A 19,677-nucleotide genomic window follows, 5' to 3' on the forward strand; every position below is an offset into this window, starting at 1 on the left:
CCTTGTGCGTCTGCTGCTGGGGGGTGGGCGACCTGCCCTGCGTGAGGGCGCTCCTTAGGACCCTTCCTGGCCCTCCACCAAGCTGCCACCGCGTCCAGCTCCCATCACCCCTACTGGCTACGTGCCCAGGCGTACACCCACGCTAACCAGGTGGGCGGTGGGTCGCTGAATTCGGAGTCCAGCTGGTGAGGGGGCTTTGGCGTTCCCCTAGTGGGGGCATCCAGGACAAAGAATGGGTCACTTCAGATCCGCAAAAGGGGGTTGAATGTTTTGGGGGGGGTCTCTGACAAAGGGATGAGCAGAAGGCTCCTCCTGCACGAGTGATTGTCACACACACCTTGCTCTTCTCCTGGGTTTTCAAGCTCTTCGAAGTCTGCTCTTATACCCCATTCCCGCAAGCCAGTCACTTGTCCCACATCCACCCTGCTCCTCAGTGGGGCTCATAAAACAGCCAGGAACAGTGGCCCCAGAAACCCCAGAGCAAGCCCTGACCGTGGTCAGTGAGGGGGGGAGGGGGACGGAATGGCAGGATCACTCCCTGCCCAGCCAGCGCTGCCCCAGAAAGCAGCCCCCAGCCCCAGGGGGTGTTGGCACTGCCTACGGAGCTCAGGAGGGGCTGAGCCAATCCCCCACTGTGGGCGCAGTACACACTTGCATGTCTGCAGTGGAACTGGGCTGCGGGTTGTCCCTTCCAGCGTGAGCAGCCACCAGCCATGGGGTCCCACAGTGTAGGAGTCCCCTGGGGCTGCAGCAACAAATGGGCCCCAAGCTGGCAGCTTAAAACCACAGAAGTGGACTCTCTCACAGTCCAGTACCCCTGGGACGAGACCCAGCGTGGGCCGGCCTGCTTGCTCCAGAGGATCTAGAGGAGGGTCCCACCTCTAGAAGCCTCTGGGGGCTGCTGAAGTCCCTTGGCCTATGGCCACATCCCCCCAGCCTCTGTGACCATGGTCACATGGCCTCCTCTTCTCTAAGTCAAACCTCCTCTGCCTCACACTTACAAGGAAGTGCACTGAAGACCCTCCCCGCTACCGGATAATCCATGATCATCTCTGCTCAAGATCCTTAATTTAGTCACCTCTGCAAAATGCTTTCTTCTCACTTGTCGTGTCACAGGTTCCAGGACCTAAGGCCTGAGGCTCCTGAACTCTGGGAGCATATCCAGCCCACCACCCCAGGTGGGGATGGGAATTATGCAGCCCAGCGAGGGGGCAGTGGGACAGAGCAGTGCATGGAGTCCAGGGGGGTCTACAGAGGGGCTGTGGTGTCTCCACACCAAGTTCCAAAGTGGGGCTGGGTCCCCGGAGGCCGTATGAAGGGAGAGTAGGGCCAGATAAAGGATGACCAGATTAGTCAGGCTGCATGGGGACCCGCTTTCCTGTGCTGGCGGCCTGCAGACCTCCCAGGAACCATCTGGGCTGATCCCCAGAGGCCTCCAAGGAAGGCAGCCTGAGTAGGCAAATTCAGACACAGAGAGTGAGAGTTGCTCAGTTGTGTCCAACTCTGTGACCCCATGGACTGTAGCCCACCAGGCTCCTGTGTCCATGGTATTCTCTAGGCAAGAATACTGGAGTAGGTAGCCGCTTCCTCCTGCAGGGAATCTTCCTGACCCAGGGATCAAACCTGGGTCTCCTGCATTGCAGGCAGATTCTTTACCATCTGAGCCACCAGGGAAACCCACAGACACAGCTCCCCTAGCCAAATATGGATTTCAGAGAAACAGTGGACAATTTTTAACATGAATATGTCCCATACACTATTTATACCAAAAAAGTATTGTTTGCTCATCTGAGATTCAAACTTGATAGTGCATTTTACCTGGCAGCCCTACCAGAGGAAAGTGGACGCCTCCTGCCGCTCTCCTGAGATGTGGCCTGTCCCTCTGGCCAGCCTGGGCTGACCCCGCAGGCTGTCTGTCCCAGGAAGTGTCCTGACACACTTGTCCCAGTTAGAATTGGGGTCAAGCAGGAAAAACCTGTCAGCTTGAGACAGGCTAAGAATGAAACCAGCCCCTGGCTGGGGTCAAAGGAAGCCCCCGAGCGTGGTCCCTGTGGAGACCCTCACCCTCTGGTCCCAGTGGCTATTACAAACTCTGGTCATCCAGATGCCAAGACTGGGGGCTATGAGCCTGTCCTGCTCCCCAGAGGGCTGTCCTTGGGCCACACCGCTCTCCCCCCCAGGTGAGTGTTTCTGGAATGGGGACACAGATCGTTCCAGGCTGGTGGGCTCTCAGGATAGCTTGAGGATAGAGGTAGAAGCAGTATCCCATTCCCACAAAGTCTGGGCCCGTTGGGGGTCCCTGCCATGGTGGAGGGTGAGGTTTCTCAGAGGGTCTCAGTGCCTTGGGATCCCTTGGGGATGCAGAGATTAAGGCAGGCCCAGGAAGGTGCCAGCTCCTCATATGATTCCTGGCAGGGCCCTGTGCCTCGCTGCATCTCTGGTGCCCTGCTCCAGGTTAGGGACGGAGAGGCAGAGGAGAAGAAATCCAGACTTCGCTGATCCGGAGGTGCAGTACCTCCAAGTGTCCACGTGGGGGAAGCACATGCAGCACATCTCCCAGGACTTTCTGGCTGACCTTGGGGGTGGGTCAGCACCCTGCAGAGCTGGGGTAGGCAGGGGCCTGGGTCTCCGGGCTATTCTACTTAGCGGAAGGGGCTTCAGGGGGAGGCACTGGCCACACCCGGGGACCGGCAGTGAGAAGGGGCGGCTGGGTGAGACGGCTGACCCCTGCATTACCCTGGGCGTCAGTTCTCAGACCCTCACAGGGTCGGATGCTGCTGAGGTCGCAGCCAGGGACTCTGCACCAGAGATGAAAGCATGAATATTTAAAACTCAGGGTCACACAGCGCAGCCCTCACACAGCACGTGGCTCTGAAAACCCCACTCACTGCAGGAGGGGGGCCCAAGGGACAAAGACAAGCAGTGGTGTTACTGAGTAAATAGTTTAACCCTGAGGGCCTTCTGGAGGGTTCTTGGGCCCCGGGGTGTCTGGATAGAACTTTGAGAACCTTTAATCTGGGCAGCAGTGCAGCTGGCAAGGGTCAGGTTGCTGCGCTCTCCACCCGATGGAGACTGGGTGAAATCAGGCAGTGGGTGGACGACCCCCTAAGGTCAGGCGCTTGTGGGCGTCATGTGGCCGCTTCCGCACCTGCCTCCTCTGCTGTCCAGTTCCTGGTGCGGCCATCTGAGTTCGGGCTGAGGTCACTGGGTGAGATGGAGGGCCTTCCCTTTGTTTCGATGGTAGGTTGGTCCTTTTCCTCCGAAGTTTGGGGCAGGGGAGCACAGGAGGGGACGAAGTCCACTGGGTCGGTAGGGTGGGGGCATCAGCTTCAGAGGCGGTGGGTGGTTGGACAGGGGGTGGGTGGATAGGGTGGGCACCACAGCCCAGAAAGTGCTCCCTGGGATGGGGATGGTGGTACAGCCGCAGGGCTGGGGCCCAAGGATGGGACACAGACCAGCACTCACACCAGGCCTAGATACCTAGGCTTCCCTGGATGATGTGGGGACTCAGACAGCAGCCTTCCTGCTGGCCATGGGGCTGGTGCCTGCAGCCTGGGTTTGGTGAGTGGTCCCTGAAGCTGGGGCCTGGGGCTGGTCTCCCACCCTCTGCTGGGCTGGTGAATAATTGAAAGCAGGAACCACCAGGACCTGACTGGCAGCTTCAGTCTGTACTTTGTATGCCTCTGAAAAATTCATGAGTCCTTGGGGCAGCAGGGTCCTGCTGAGCTGGCCGAATCTGATCTATCTCCTGTCCTCATCTCCCCAGGGTTCTCAACAACTCCCCTTAAGGCAGGAAGCACCTTCTCTCTCTCCCCCAGGGACCTGGATGACCCTGGTGGTGACAGTCCTGGGAACAGCCTCAGACTGTTCCCGGGGATGGCTGTGGGCGTGTCTCCTCCTGGGTGCCCTGATATGTCTCTGAGTGGGGCCATGGTTGTGCCAGACTGCATGAATGTCCCTGGTATGTGTACCCAGCTATGCACATGTGTACGAGTGTGACGGGGATGTGAAGCTTGCGGGCCTGTGTGTAGCTGTGTGGGGTGTGAGAGGAATGTGGTGGGCTGTCCTGGAGCCCACGGGAGCCGGCATGTATGCAGATGTGTGTGCAGGCGTGCATCTCGTGCATGCTTGAGGGAGCACGCATGTGCGTGCACACATATGTACATGAATGTGCGTGTACACCTACACAGGCTATGTTGGCTCTACCTGCACTCCTGGCTGGCTGCCTCCAATCAGATCTGAACTCCTGGGGGTGCCGTGGGTGGCTGGACAGCGGCAGTGCTGGGCAATTTTCCCAGCCCTGCAGCCATGCAGGGAGAAACCAGCCAAGTGGCTGGGCTGGCTGCTCCCAACTCTGCTGGGGTGGGTCTGGGTGGGTCATGAAGGAATGGAGCTTTGTGTCTGGAGGAGCTGCTGCTTTCTGGTGTCTCTCCGTGGAAGTTGCCTGGGGAGGAGGTAGAGGAAGGCTGGGGGGGCCGCTCAGATGTGGGCTTGTGGCTGGGAACCCGGGCAGCACAGAGGTCCAGTCAGCTCACACCAAGATCTGGGCCTGGACTGTGTGCAGAGCGGGGGAGGTGACAGTGTCCAGGCTCTGCCTCTCTGGGGTCTGCCCTGGCAGACTGGGGGTGCTTGGAAGGGTCAGGGGGGCAGAGACCAGATCACAGTCTCTGGAGGTGATGGTGTCCAGGCTCTCCCTGTCTGGGGTCTACCCTGGCATGGTGGGTGGGCCTGGAAGGGTCAGCAGGGCAGAGACCAGATCACAATCTCTGGATTGTCTCTCTGAAGAGGCTTGGCAAAGTGGTCCCAGCTTCTGAAAACAATCTCATCAGGGATGCTGGCAACTCTGGGGGGCATAGGGCTGTGGCTGGGCTCGTGCCAGCCCTGAGTGCCTGAAGGGCCAGCTCTCTGGGCCAGAGAGCCCACCCAGGGCTCTGGTGGCAAGAATGGTGCCAGCTGCTGTTTGAAGCTAGGTCTGTCTAGCTGGCTGACTGGGTCCAGGGCTCAGCTGCCTAGAAGGTGGGGGGATGGGGCGGTAAAGTTGAGCCAAATGGGGAGGGGTGGGGAGGGGGCACGACCATGTTTCTGCATCCCGTGTTGGAGTTCATGAGTTTCCTCGTCCATCTCTGGCCTCTGAGCAGACCTCTTGTTTCACAGAGTAGGCAAGGCCTGCAAGGGTGCTCCATGCACCAGAAGGGCTGGGGTCTGGGCTGGATGGTGCTCCCGCAGACCTCAGCTCTCTTGGAAGGCTGTGGCTGCCCCTGCTGGGGTGGGGGTGGGGCTCCTGGGATGCTCTGTGCCTCCTGTATCTTCTCATGCCGTTATTTCCAGTGAGTCTCCCAGGGTCCTCATCCCTGTGTTGAAGAAGGTGGCACACATTGGAAAGGCGAGTTTGCAGAGCCAGCCCTGGAATCGATTCACTTAGTTTTACTTTAAAGCTTATATAACGCTTACTCATGCCAGGCATTGTTCTAGTGCTTTGCAAACCTTAACTCTGCACGGTCATAACAATCCCGTGGTATGTTTACTCTGATTACTCGCCATGCACAGGCTGGGAAACTGAGGGACAGAGAGGCCCAGCACTGTGCCCAGTTACCGACAAGAGCCGTGAAACAGAAGCAAAGACTGCGGTGCTCTTTGATGGTGTGAAGGTAGAGACTGTCATCAGGTAGAAAACCCAAGGTTACTTTGTGGAGCTCCGATGGTGATCTGTGGCCACTTGGCCAGTGTGCCCCCCAGAGATGCTTGCCCTGCCCAAAGCCCTTCCTGGGGGAGAGCAGCTCTCCTCCCCAACACCCCAGACTCCTGCCTCTTTGCCATGAGCATTCTCATTCCTTGGCTTAGGTATTATTAGGAGCTTTAGGGAGAGAATTCATTTGTTGGCACTATTTCATACTAAGGAGTGAATGGCTAGCTTCCCAGAAATATTTGCAACTTAAGAGAAAATCTTGTTAACCTAAATCATGGTGTCTTTCTAAAATATATTTATTTATTTATTTTTGGCTGTGCTGGGTCTTCATTGCTGCGTACAGGCTTTCTCTAGTTGTAGTGCGTGGGCTTATGGTGGTGGCTTCTCTTATTGCAGAGTACTGGCTCTAGCGAGGATGGCCTTTGGTAGTTGCAGCTCGCGGGCTTCTTTGCCCTGCAGCATGTGGGATCTTCCTGGACCGGGGATCAAACCCATGTCCTCTGCATTGCAGGGTGGACTCCTCGCCACCAGATCACCAGGAACTCCCTAAATCAAGGTGTCTTAACCTCAATGCTAGCAACATCAGTGGGTAGGGAATTCTCTGTTGTGGGGGTGGGGAGCCTGTCCTATCCTCTGCCCCCCACCAGATCCCAGTAGCACCTGCCCTAGGCAAGAGTGACTGGCCTAACTGGATCTTATCTCTGTGGGTGGACACCAGGAGGGGACAGGATCAGTGTATCTGAGCTGGGAGACCCTCCACAGGGGAGGGTCTATAAGAAACCAAGAAAGAGAGTGCTTGTAAGCCAGGACTGGGGTTGCCGTACATCTCCCTGCTATTTCCTGGATGCTGCTCTGTGCTGGGTGATGCGTTACAGGGTCATCTCTGTTCAGAATCCCCAGCAGCCCTGTAAGGTGGGAGCCATGGCTCTTCACTTGATCAGTGAGAACTCCTGCAAAGATCCTTTGATCTGCCCAAGGTCACACAGTTGAAAGAAGCCCGTGAGGTCACCTCTGGCAGTGCCATGGGGTGGACTGCATTTCTGGTGGAGTAATTCATCAAGGGCCACCCCGCCAGAACTCTCAGTGTGGGCTGAGGGCTCCAGCTCCGTCTAGGCAGGTGTGTCCTTGTTTGCTGGTCCAGGAATCCAGCCTTTCTGTCCCATCTCCCTGGCTTAGAGTGTGGTGACCTTGTCCTGGGTGAGGAGGCTGTGGGGAGGGACTCTGACAGCCCACAGGCCCTGGTCCAGGCTGGACAGCTCTGTCTAAAGCCTACTGGACATCTGGCCAATCAAGCCAGGCACTCAAGTGAGCCAGGGCTGGCAGTGGGCAGGCAGCCAGGACCCAGATGCCGATGCCTGTGTGTGGGCAGGGCAGCTGACCACTCTGCTGGTAGGGAGCCTGTCTCCACGGCATTGCACTCCAGTGCACGTCCACCCACGGTCTACTGGGCCGCCCCCCAGCCACACAAGCCCCAGGCCAGTCATCAAGGGCCCATCCTGGCTGGAGGCTCCAGGCAACCTCCAGTTCTAGAGATAAGTGACTGTTCACTCATTCATCACCTCCTGTGGGCGGGGCCAGAGGCTGTGATGTGTGAGCAGTGGTCTGTGTGTGTGCACTAAGATGTGAGTGTGTGTGGGAGGATGTGAGTGTGTGCACTGGGCTGTGTGCAGTGGGCTGTGTGTGTGTGTGCGGGGCTCTGTGTGTGTGTGTGAGGATGTGAGTGTGTGCACAGAGCTGTGTGTGTGTTTGTGTGTGTGCACGCACACACAGGGATGTGAGTGTGGCACTGCCCTTTTCTTGCGCTCCCTGTCTGGGTGGGTGGGGGATGAACAGGAGGTGAGCTAATAAGTAGCACAGTTTCCAATTGTGAACCAGAGCTGAGAGTGGGGGCTGGGGTCACACCTCAGGGGAGACCCACAAGCAGGGACCTTCTGGTGCTAAAGGAGGGAACAGCATTCCTGGCAGAGGGAACAGTATACTGAAGCCCGCTTCACCTGCTTGAGCATCCTTGGAGCATCGTGTGCCCAGGGAGAGGAGCTGGAAGGGTGGGGAGCGAGTTGATCACCCAGATGAAAAGCCCATGGTGAGGAAAGTGGGGATCAACTTGCCATGGAAGCCTTGACACGCAGAGAACCCAGGGGATCACACCTCCAAACAAGAACACATGAACTTGAATGGGGACAGGGGTTACAGACTCCTTGTTTGCCTGGAGGCATGAGAAGGGGAATGTGAGATGCCTTATAAGGAAACTATGGGCTGGCGATGACGAAGTGCACAGCCTACCAGCCCCTCTCAGAATCTCCATGTTGATTTCTGCCCATCTGTATGTGTCCAGGGCCAACTCTGCTGCCTGATCTTTTCCTGCTGTCACAGGCGACTGTGGACTCCTGGCATCAAGGTGTTACTGGTGGTGGAGGAACACAAGTTAGCTCCTGCATGCAATTAGCTGAGTTGCCAGGGGCTAGGGAAGCTTGTTGAGAGATTTGACCCTTTAAAAAGAACCTATAAATTAAATTTATATTGACTTTAGTGTGTAAGATGTTTAAAAAAAATCAGTTCTTCCATGTCTTGAATCTTTTCCTCACTTCCTTATTTCTTCCATGAGCTGGAGAAATAACACAGCCCTTCCTCTGAATAACGGAAAATTCCTTGCAAGTGGTGGGGGTGGGGGTGGGGGACTGGACTCTGTCTGGGCAGGGACTTCCTGTTGCCCCAGATCAAGGCGCTGAGACGACAGCAGCTCAGGCCCAGGTTGTGTGATTGAGAACCTGTCTCTCCTCATTTTCCCAAATTAAGTCTTGCTTCTTGGCCTGGTGGAGCTCTCCCTCTGGGCCTCAGAGGAACCATCTGTTTTTCTGAAGGCATTGTGGTTGGGGAGGGAACTTGCTCCTTTTCTACTGGAGGAAAAGGGGTGGTGGTGAAGTAGGAAACTCTGCTTTTCAGTGTCTACCCCCCACATCCATGTGGTCACTGGCCATGGACCCAGGGTCTGAATGCAAGAACCCTCAAGGCATGCATTTTTTGTGACCACAGGGTGTCAACAAAGCAACAGATGGGGCTCAACCGAAAGGGCTCCCACAGCAGGGTACTGCAGTCACCTCCCCTGGGGATGGCCTGCAGGACCTCGATGCTGATGGCCCTTGGCCAGGATGGACAGCCAGGGGAAACCCAGCTTCCTCTCCACTCACTCCCCTATGCTCTGATGTCTTCAGGCCCCACTGTCTGATGTTAAGTCTGTGAAGCTAGAGTCACCACCTCTAGGCTAGTGGAAAAGTGGGTTCCTGGGAAATGCTGAGGCCATGACCTGAGCCATGGGAAGGGTCACCGCAAAGGTTCCCAAAGAGGGGATGATCCAGACCTGCTTCTAGATGGCCTCTGCCCCTGGTAGCTGTGATGTCCCCACTCCCAGTGCAGGCCTCACGTGTGCCAGGCTCTGAGGGACACGATGGTGGATGAGATGCACCCAAAGGCAGGGGAGCCTGGCCAGGAAACAGGGTCACAGCCCTGTGTGCTGAGATCCCTGATGGGAATATGACAGCTCAGTGTAACCAGTGATATGGGGGATGGGAGGAGGAAGCCAAGAGAGGGCAAAAGTGTGCGTTGGTCTCAGGAGGCTCTGAGGTGGTGCTGAAAGGACAGCGCCCTGCTCAAGAGTACAGGAGAAAGCTTTCTCCCCAAACTGGAGCTGGGCATCGTGTGCATCTGAATTTTTCCACTCCTCTTCTCTGGATCCTGTCAGTGCAGTCTTGGCAAAGATGACTTGAGCCTGAAAGCTTTTCCCATCTATTTTTAAATAAATGGAATTCTTGTCGCCTGCATGAAATTCACCCCAACTGACAGTTTCCAATGACCTGTTTTGTCTGGGTGGCAGGGGTGGGAACACTGGACAGCGTGCAGTCTACTTGTGCAAGACACAAAACTGAAAGCACAGATGATTACAGGAAGGAGCCCCGAACAGCAGAAGCAGAGGTTTTCAAACCTCAACACAGGGTTCACCTTTCAGAACCTCCAAGAGATGTGGTGAAGCTGTTGGTACCAACACCACTGTAGACAAGCGAGCTCAGGCCTGCACTTGAGCCAGGTCCCCTTTCAGCTGGGAGAGTGGTGCTCCCTCTCAGCACCCCAGGAGGTGATAAAGGTAGCTGGGCCCCTCTGGCCTCTGTTCCTGCCCAGGGTCTCGGACGCAGAGCCCACACTTGCTCCTGTCTCGATGCACCCGCACAGGTGCACCTCTGTGAACCCCCCAAGCATGAGCCCACTCTGCTCTCCCATCCAACCCCAGGGAGGGGCACCCCCAGGGAGGCACTGTGCCTAGCTCAGGTGGAACCCTGGGGTCTGGGAGGCCTCCCCTTCAACAGAATGGGCTGGGTCAGCCCTCGTGGAGCATGTAGATTTGAGTCACAGGTGATTTGTCTGGTTTCTGAGGACTGAGCATGAGTGTCCCCCAGGTGAGTAGACCCAATACATGCATGATGCAGTGGTCCCTTCTTTCCTTTTGTAATCCAGGTCCTCCTCCTCTTCCCTCATCCTGGGCTCAGTGGGGGTGAACCCACCTAATGCTAGCAGTCGGAGCCAGTGACCAGGCACAGAGGCAGGGAGGCAGGGTCAGGAATGTGGCCCCTGACATGCACTTGTGTGCACCGGTGTGAGCGTGGCATGCGCTGCAGTCCCCGCTTCCACATTCTAGATGACTTAGCACTGTGCCTGCACTGTCCGTTATGTTTTCTGCCCAAATGAAAAAAAACCCTCAAAACCAGGCCACTGGTTTTGGAACCCAAAGGGCAAACAACACGGGTGACTTGGCCCCAGGGGGTCCTGCTGCTTTAGGAGCCCCAAGTTACTGCTGGGGACAGCGCCAACTATTAAACAGGCTGTTCACTTGGTGGATCCCACACTGCCCAGTGCATGTGGGAGGAGTCTGAATGTAGTCAGGAGGGCCACCTGCAGCCATCAACATCCCAGGTGTGCAGAGCAGGCTCCTGGGGGGCTGGTGAGAAGCTGGCAGCACTGAGTGTGCAGGGGACCCTCGGGGGCTGCGGAGTGAGCCCCCCTCCCCGGGATATCCATGGCTAGGGGAAGCCAGCCAACTCTGCTAACTCTGCCAACTCCTCCCAAGGGGCACCCTGCTGTCTGTGTCCCAAGCCTGCCCTCCTTTGTCCTGGATCGTGGCATCAATGTCCCCAGTGGCCTGAGGCCTAGGTCTTGCCCTGGGGCTGGCTCTCCAATTGCTGCTCCTGCCACAGGCCCCTTTGGAGTCTACAGAACAAAGCCCAGGCCCCTTGGGGACTTTCAGCCCCCCCAGGGTGTCTTGGGCCTCACTTTCCTGACCATCAACGCCCCTTTTCCTGCCCCGAGGTCTCTGCAAACCCAGCCTTTCCCATGCTGTGTGCCTTCCTGGATCTGCTCTCCAAGGCCCAGTTTAGGCCACCTCTAAGGAAGTCCTAGATGCCTCCCTGCTCACCCAGGGCCCTGGGGTCTAGAGCATCCGTCCAAATGCCTGGTCCATCTAGAGGCCAGGAGCACAAGGTCCTTGGGGACTGGGCTTTATAACAGAGAGCCTGGCAAGAGCTCCTGTCTCCCCGGCTCCAAGGTGTCCAGTCCAGGTCAGCTGGTTAGAATTCAGCTGGGGCCAGGGAGAGCTGGGGGCTCTGGTCAGGCGGTGTGATTGCCTGGTTCCGCCCACCCAGAGGGGACCAGGGGTCCGGATTCCCTCACCAGGGCACACGTGGCCGCAGGAGCGGGAAGGGCTGGGCTCAGTGGCCCAGTCCGGTCCTCCCTCATCTCTTTCCCCCCTCCTCCCCTCCCCTCCCCTCCCCTCCCTTCCCGGCGGCGCAGGAGTTAACGGGGGGCGGGGCGAGGCGGCGGGCGGAGCCGGCGCGGCCTCGGGCCAGGCGCCCAGGCGCGCGCGGAGCTAGGTGGCCGCAACGTCCCCGCGCGCGGCCCGGGCCCGGCAGGAGCGCGGAACCGCCGCCACCGCCGCCGCCGCCGCCGCCTCGGCCATGCGGCTCCCGGGCCGGGGACCTGGGCTCGGGCCCGCGCCGCCCCTCGCGCGCCGCCCTCGCTGAACCCGCGCCCGCCCGGGCGCCGCCCGGCACCATGGTGCAGAAGTCGCGTAACGGTGGCGTGTACCCTGGCCCGAGCGGGGAGAAGAAGCTCAAGGTGGGCTTCGTGGGGCTGGACCCCGGCGCGCCCGACTCCACCCGGGACGGCGCGCTGCTCATCGCCGGCTCCGAGGCCCCCAAGCGCGGCAGCATCCTGAGCAAGCCGCGTGCGGGTGGCGCGGGCGCTGGGAAGCCCCCCAAGCGCAACGCCTTCTACCGCAAGCTGCAAAATTTCCTCTACAACGTGCTGGAGCGGCCGCGCGGCTGGGCGTTCATCTACCACGCCTACGTGTGAGTGCCCACCCGGGCGGGGGCGCGGGTCTCGGGGCACCGGGCCAATCGGCCGCTGGTGGCCCGCGGGCGCGCAGCTGCAGGGGACGAGGGCCTCCGTCTGTGTCCGGGCGCCCGCGTCGGTCACACCGTGTGCCTGGGGTCCCTTGGTTCAAGTGGGGGACGGAGGTCGGAGAGCGATTTTGGAGACATACGGTTGAAAGGAGTTCTGGGATCCGCGTTCAGGTCCGGGCGGGGGCGTCTGTCCCCCTCCCCCGCCCGCCCTCCCGCGGCCTGGTTGGGTTGCATCAGCCCCTCCCCCGCAGGATGGGGAGCCTTGCAACGCCCCAGCTTCCCCTCCTCAGCCCCAGAGGCCCCTCCCCACGGTCGCTGTACGGAACAAAGGGCCGGCCTGGGAGGAAGCGCAGCGCTGCCCGTCCTGCCATTGGATCTGGACTCCTGGGGGGCCCCCTCTACATGGGTTCCTCCAAAGAAAGGGAAATGGGAGAGGGGCTGGCTTACCCTTCCCCATCCCCCCAAGCCGCTTGGTCTTCGTCCAGGCTGAGCGCCTGGATTGCTGAAATGGGGAGGGGTCCAAATCTTACTCTCCTCCCCAGCCCTAGGCCCAGGGCAGTTAGCTGGCTGTCCTGTCCGTGGCACCTGCACCCATCCCTGAGCTGTCCTGAACCCCCACTCTCCCTCCACGCAGCGCAGCCCTGACCCCTCTCAGCAGCAGGAGGGGCAGGTGTATGCCTGAGGCCCCTGTGCACATTCTGGGCTCTGGACCCCTTCCTTGGCAGAGCGGACCCCCAGGAGAAGGGGTGCCACCATCCTGGAGCCACCCGCCCTGGCCTTGAAAGGGCTGCCGGTGTCCCCAGGCCCAGTGTTCAGGGACCTCCTGGCTCCTGAGGCAGGGCTGGTGGCCAGGGGCCAGCGTGTGCACATGGGTGTTTGCATGTGTGTGGCGTTTGTGCCTGTGTGTGTGTGTGCACCCATGCTGGTGGTGTGCATGGCTTCTGAGCCTGCAGGCGCTGTCTCCCATCCCAGCCAGCCTGGGGCTGGGACTCGGCCATTTTGTGAGAAGAGGCATTTTGGGATGGGAGTGAGGGCTGGATTCTGGGAAACCATCTCCTACCAACTGAGGGCCCACCTAGAACAGGCGCTGTGTGCCCCAAGAGCGTGCTGTGCCCTGTGAGTGTATGCTCTGTATGGACCCTCCGTGGGAGGGGGGAGAAGACCCTGGGAGGGAAGTGCCCAGCTGCTGAGGAGTGGGTCACCACGGCCCTGGAGACCTCCTGGGCACTGTCCCCAGAGGTTCCCCTGGCACCGCATCAGCCCTGCCAACCCTGAGGAGGTCGCTCCACCCTGGTAATCCCCCTGGGCGGATGTGCCCAGGTGTGCTCCTCACCCTTGGAAGAACCCTGTCTTCTCTCCTGCCGGGCTGGGGCTCAAGTGGGTCCTGGGGGCCGGCTCTGGCCAGCAGGTCCTGGCCTGAGGTGACCTCTGACCCATGGACACAGCCCATGGTGCCCCCACTCCTGTTTGACCTACAGTGGGGCTACTGGAGGGTTTTCTGTGCTTTGGCACTAAGGTCCCAGCTGGCAGGGCTTCCCAGGCCCCCTCTATTGGCCCCTCCATGCCCAGCCTGAAGCAGTCAGCCGTCTGTGCTTCCTGCATCCAAAGCTGTAGGGATAGTGTGTGGGGCCAGGGTCCAGGCAGCCACTCCCAGAGTGGGGTCTCTGTTGCCTCCTTCTCAAGTGTCCCTAAGTCAGGACAAGTGGGCCTGCAGCACATGGGGGTTCCGGGGCAGTAAAGGGGCCCAGCTGCCCCTGCCCCCAAGGCGCTGTGGAGGTGAACTGTATGGGGCCTCCCCTCACCTGGCCCCGGGATACTCCCTGAACAGCGACATCTCTGTCCTCTCTTGTTCATCAACCATCACCCAGTCCCCGAGCATGGAATTCGCCACTGTCCCTAGGCCCCGCGCATCCTTGGGGCCCAGGCCATCAGTCTCAGGAGACCTTTTCTGCCCTCATTCTGGTCCCGAGGGTGTGGTCTCCCCTGTGCACACTGCCAGCCTCCCCCCACCCCCCAGCAGGGACCGACACTCCTCAGTTTGGTTTGTTGATTCATTAATTAAGCCAGTTCAAGCCCCTCCTGAGCTGGGCCTGGGGGAGCCATGGGGGCAGGGAGCATTGTGGTGGGGTGGGCAGCGCTGCCTTCCTAGGCCACCTTCCTCTGCCTTTTGCCACCGAAGCCTGGCTTCTGGAAGGCAGGGGTGTGCCGGACCCTCTAAGCATCAGAGGAGGGGAAGGAGGCGGCTGCCTTGTGGCCCCCCTGGCTTGGTGGGCATCAGGCCAAGCCCCGTCTCCCTCTCTCCCACCCTTTGCAGAAGGGGCCGTCTCTTTGAACGTGCCTCTAGGCCCGGGGCTATGGCCATCACTGCCTCTGCCTGGGAGCGGCCCCAGAAACACTTCTGAAGGCAGGAGGCTTCCCTGAGTATGGAGGGATCTCAGATCAGGTGGAGGGCGGGCCACCTTGCTCAGCCCCGAGGTTTCTTCCTTGCTTGGGCTGGAGGGAGAGCAGTCCCTGGGCCGTCAGACCCCTCCCCACATGACTCCTTCCCCTGGGCGGGCAGGCTGGTGTTGTGGGGGATCTGCTTGAGGCCTGAGTTAGGAGGAGAGAGGAACCACACATCTTGCGGGCCTGCAGTCTGCTGGTCTCAGGTTTTTCTCATTTTGTGGCCCCATTTTCACTGGTGGGAAGACCAAGGCAAGGGGTAGAATTCCGGAGTTGCCCCACTCACACCAGAAGGGGTCTCTGCCCAGAGCTTGGGTGCAGATTGGCTAACTTCCAACATCCAAAAGCCACTAGGAGTTGCCAATGAAATGGTGTTTAAAATAGGCAGATGGAAAATGCTGGCAATGCAGGGCAGGGACTGACCCCTGGAGGCCAGGGCTTATCTCACCAGCTCACTGCTGTGAGTTGCCTTCTCTTGGGCTGGTACACCGAGCCTCCTCTATCCTCAGATGGCGTCAGCTAGACCTCTGGTGGCCTGCAACGGTTTGGGCCTGTGGCTGGGGGCAGCAGGATGGGGGTCTGGGACCTTGGGGCCATATACTCATCCCCTGCATGGCCTTGGATAACCCAGTTGGCTCCACATCTGGTCACGTGCAGGCTGCCTGCTGCCCCTTCTCATCCGTCTGTCCTCAGTGGGCAAGGCTGGACCTCACGGGCTGGTCACTCTTCTCCTCACCCTGACTGCCTTTGGGGGTGAGTGTGGGCCCAGGGCGAGTGACCAGGGCTCTGCTTTGAGAGGAGGCTGGAGTCTGAATGGCCATGTCCTCAGCTCCTTCCAGCTCCCAAACTCCCCCACCGTCCTGAGGACGAAGTGACTATTGATTGGAGAGTTGGAGAATCTTATGGAAATTTCCCCAAAGGTGAGAAGGTAGGAGGATTGTGGTTTCCAGGGAGACCAGGGCTTGGCTGATTGTCTCTGGCCGCCCATCTGGAGACCTCAGGCTTCCTTGTAGGATTTCCCTCCCACAACCATGAAATGTTTTTTAATCATGGTGTCTAATTACACTGGGCCGTGATGCCCCACAGACAGTCTTTGTCTTCAAGGTAACAGTCAGTTGAAAGCTCTGTTCTTGACAGTTTCACAGATCAGAATAAAGAAAGACCTCTGTTTTGTTAGAAATCAGTACAAGTCAAACTTCACAACTTGTCTTTTCGTAGATTCTTGCGGGGTGGGGGGGACCGTTGAATGGGAACCGCACCTGAAAATGGCTCACCCTGGAGTGTCTGTAGAGGGACCGGGTCATTTCTGAGAGCATAGACTGAGTTCAGCAGTGGAGGGAGTGTCTAAGGGGATGTCTTCCCCTGTTTGTTTGAGTCAGTCAATGAATGCTCAGACTCTGTTAATCCCAGCGCTCCGGCTAAGCAGAGGCCGCTTCTGCTTCTGGCTGTTGCTCACAATACCTTCTGAGTCCCTCCTAGTGAGCCCACCAGGCTGCCCCTACCCTTGGGAGTGGGGTTCTGAACCCACTGGAGAAGGAACAGGGTCCAGGGGACTGAGGGTACTCTGGGCCTTTCATGGGAGGTGCTGAGGGCCGGGGAGGTGGAAGAGACCATGCGGAGGGCTGAGCCTCCATACCGAGGCGGGCGCGTGAGGAGGACGGAGAGGGGGGCAGGGGGCGGGGCCAGGGAGGGTCACTGGAAGCTGCTGCCCTTCCAGGGGTGAAGCGTGTGAGGGACGTTGGTCCGTGTCCAATACCTCATTACTACAAACTGTGCTGGGGTTAGCTGGTAGGCGGGTCACTGAAAACATTCTTGAGTATAAATGCAGGCTCTTTCCTGGGTGGGCACAGGTATTAGTACCAGATGTCACCTCATCGTCCCCATACCCCTCTTAGGCGCAGCCTGAGGTTATAACCAGTGATGGTTCAGAGGACATGTGTGGGTGAAGGCGGGTGGGCGGTGGGGATGGGGGCTCCAGGCGAGCCTGGTAGGGATCCTGCCCCCACAGCCACTTCTGGAGCAGGGCCCTGCGTGTCTGTGTCTGTGACGTGGGGACATGGCTCTGGGCTTGTCTCCTGTGAATCACTCAACACAGCGCCCGACGTGTGTGACGGTCACGGGGTCTTGGCTGCATCATGAGTTGCTCCGCAGGAGGAATTCTAGGCAGATGGAGGTGGGTGCGTCTGGGACAGCACCCTGGGCCATCCGCCCTCAGCCCAGCCCTTAGCCCAGTCTGGCATGTTCTCAGTCCCATTGGCCAGGGGCTGGTCTGGACAGGGGTTCAGGGCCGCTATGAATGTGGCCGCACGATTAGACCCGGGGCCCGGTCTGATGCTGCGTGTTTGTCCAGGGGGACTGGCCATCCCCTAAAGGACCTCGCTTGTTCTGCCACTGTCCAGGTGCTGGGGGAGGTCTTCCTTTCATCGCTAAGTGGTCCTAGCACCTGGTACCTCCAAGTGAGGAAGCCACACGGTTTTGGTTTGAAAAGCACCGCGGTGGACAGGTTGTAGCCGTGGACCTAGACCATAAAGGGGACTTCAGGTTTCCCTGTGGGCTATGTGCTGATGAGCTGCTGTATGGTGACTTAGCGCCATGCAGGCCACCAGGAGGAGCCCACCTCCAGGTGGCACTGCCCCAGGTGCCCGGCTGTGCTTTCTGACAGCTCTGCAGCCCCGGGAACCAGGCCTCACCTGTGCCCTCCCGGCTGCAGCCCACCTGGCCAGAAAGGCTGCTCCAGTTTGGTGAGAGCTGAGGTGGAAAGAAGAGGGGCCTGCAGTCCTGCATTGTCCCCCGGGGACTCCGCCTTCCACGTGGGGGAGGGTTGGACAAAGCTGCCCCCCTCCCTCCACTTTTGCGGGCTGCCATTGCCCAGTGAATGTTCTCACTTCCCTGAGAGCTGGTGGGGTGACAGTGAACCCCGAGACCTCTCTCGGTGACGTGGGTGTGTGCGGGAGGGGTCTGGGACAGAGATGACTATTTCTAAAGGCTGTCTGTTCCTCACGTGAATCAGGACAGCCTTGGCCAGAGTTGGAGGTAGGTGGTCTGGGGGCTGTTTTGAACACAAATGGTCTGGAGTTAGAGGCTGAAGTCTGTTGTTTGAAGCTGGGCAGCACCAAGCTTTCCATTCATGCAGGAGGAAGCCGGGCTGGGGACGCTTGGGTCTCCAGGGCCCTTGATCCTCCTGAGGGGTTGCTGCAGAGCCACAGCCCACATCCCCCAATTTGCTCTGAGTTTGGGTGGCTTTCTCTGCAGCCCAGTCAGAGCCTGTGGGGGTGGCGGGCCCCAGAGTTCCCAGTTGTGAAGGCCTGGGTGTGGGAAGTGTGTGTTCTACCACGGAAAGGGGTTCCCCTGGGAACAGGCAGGATGATGCCCCTTGGAGGGAGAACAGGGCGTTTGTAAGATGTCATGACACTGGGGTGCGAGCCCAGGTGAGCCTGTCTCATGAACAGATCCAAGGCCATGTACTGGTGAGTGGGGCCACAAGCACTCAGCCAGGCAGGTGATGGTCAGGGCCCTCGGCTTCTCTAGCAGGTCCAAGGACATGGTGAGACCCCTGGTCTGAGGAAGGTCTGCCTGCGAGGGGACTCTCACTTCTCCTTGGCCACCAGCTGCCCAGAGTCTTGGTCCCACTGCCCAGCATCTGGGATTGGCCAAAGGAAGGGGACACCAGATGCGCAGGCCTTTCCCAGCAGCTCCTTGTAGAGGCTATGGTGGCTTCACTCAGTTGAAATGGGAGGTTGGGTGTGTTCCAGCTTCCATCCCTGAGTCTGACCTTCACCCTCAGGATGTGCCCAGATCTGAGTGTTCTTAGGCTCTGCCTGCTATCTGTCTTGAATACAATTAGTTGTTTATTTTTTTTGGATTACCTGGAATAATTTTGTAACCGTGCAGAACATGTTTGCTCCAGAAAGTCCTATGAGGAGTTGTTGGAAACTGTCCTGAGCTATCCCGTGGCAGGTCTCAGCTCCCAGGCTGTTCCTGGCAGTCTGCTGCGTGCGGCCCCTACCCAGGCCCCTTCCTCCTCTAGGTCCTGTCTGGCCCCCCTTCCCTCCTTGGAGCCTCAGTCTTGACCCAACTAGAGAGCTTAGAACTCTTGAGTTTGCTTTTCCATTTAACGCTTGAAAAAATACTTGAAAGGTTTGTCTGAGGAAAAGGCCAGTTTCTCCTGGGATCCCAGGCTTTGGGGAAGGAAGTGGGGTCATGGGGGGTGCAGAAGTGGGGGGAGCCTGGGCAAGCACCTGCTGATCTGTTTCTGTTCCTGCAAGCAGGGCCCTAAGGGACTGCCAGTCCTGCTGGGCCATATCCACGGGGGAGACGGAGCCTTGATGTAGGATGTAGTGGCAGTACCTGGACGGCCCTCCAGTAGGAGGGCAGGGTCTGATGCAGGGTTCTGACTTTCACTGGAGGAACAAGAAGTGGGAGTGTTTAGAGCTCAGCCTCTGGTGGGGGGTTGTTGGGGTCGGGATGGGAGGCTGGGTCCTGTGTGACTGGAGGGCTGGGCAGGGCGCTGGCCGTGGTCCTGATCAGGAACCCTTGGCTGTTTCTCCCTGTGAACTCCGTGCAGGACCGTGGAGAACGGGGGCTTTGTCCACGAGTGGCTGGCGCGGGGAAGGGGCTCCTGGGGCAGACGCATGGGCACCCTTTGTCTGGACCACTTGCTTCTGTCTCCAGATTCAGCTGTTTGTGCTTAGAGTGCTCTTTCCTCCTTGGTTAACGTTCTCCAAGATGGTTCTCTCCAATCTGCAGTTTAATTAGCTGAGAGCTGAATTAATATCTTCTGGATGGAAACCCAGTGTTTCAGGCAATGCAGTGGGCAGACAGCACCGCGTGGTCTGAGAGAGGGGGCTGGCGGCCTCTTAGAGAAGCACCTGTTTATGGTGCTTTCTTTCTATCCTTTCTGATTCTGAATACTGCACACGTCCACTGTAGGAGACGGAGAAGGTGCAGAAAACCCGAGGAGGCGCGTTTGTCATTCCTGATCTGTTTCCGAGCATCTGTGTTTCTCAAAGGAGATCAGATTCAGACTCTGTCACCCTCCTCCACACTGACCGTGCGCAGTGGGGATTTACCCGTGGAGTCAGACAAGCCTCAGTTGGGCAAATG

General features: G+C 58.7%; 1 protein-coding gene across 9 annotated transcripts in view; it reads left to right on the plus strand.

The window, feature by feature from the left end:
* The first annotated feature begins 11,715 nt into the window (after positions 1-11,715).
* KCNQ2 (potassium voltage-gated channel subfamily Q member 2) overlaps positions 11,716-19,677 on the plus strand; it is a 48,474-nt gene continuing 40,512 nt past the window's right edge. For 4 of the 9 annotated variants that reach the window (XM_070801298.1, XM_070801301.1, XM_070801302.1 and 1 more), the window contains exon 1: positions 11,717-12,078. In XM_070801298.1, coding sequence (XP_070657399.1) covers positions 11,783-12,078 — 296 coding nt within the window. In that variant the 5' untranslated portion in view covers positions 11,717-11,782. Of the gene's footprint in view, positions 12,079-19,677 lie in introns of all 9 variants that reach the window. The other 5 variants (XM_070801303.1, XM_070801306.1, XM_070801304.1 and 2 more) reach the window with 3 other exon arrangements.

This window comes from Bos indicus, chromosome 13 (assembly GCF_029378745.1).
Source record: "Bos indicus isolate NIAB-ARS_2022 breed Sahiwal x Tharparkar chromosome 13, NIAB-ARS_B.indTharparkar_mat_pri_1.0, whole genome shotgun sequence".
NCBI classification, from domain to species: domain Eukaryota; kingdom Metazoa; phylum Chordata; class Mammalia; order Artiodactyla; family Bovidae; genus Bos; species Bos indicus.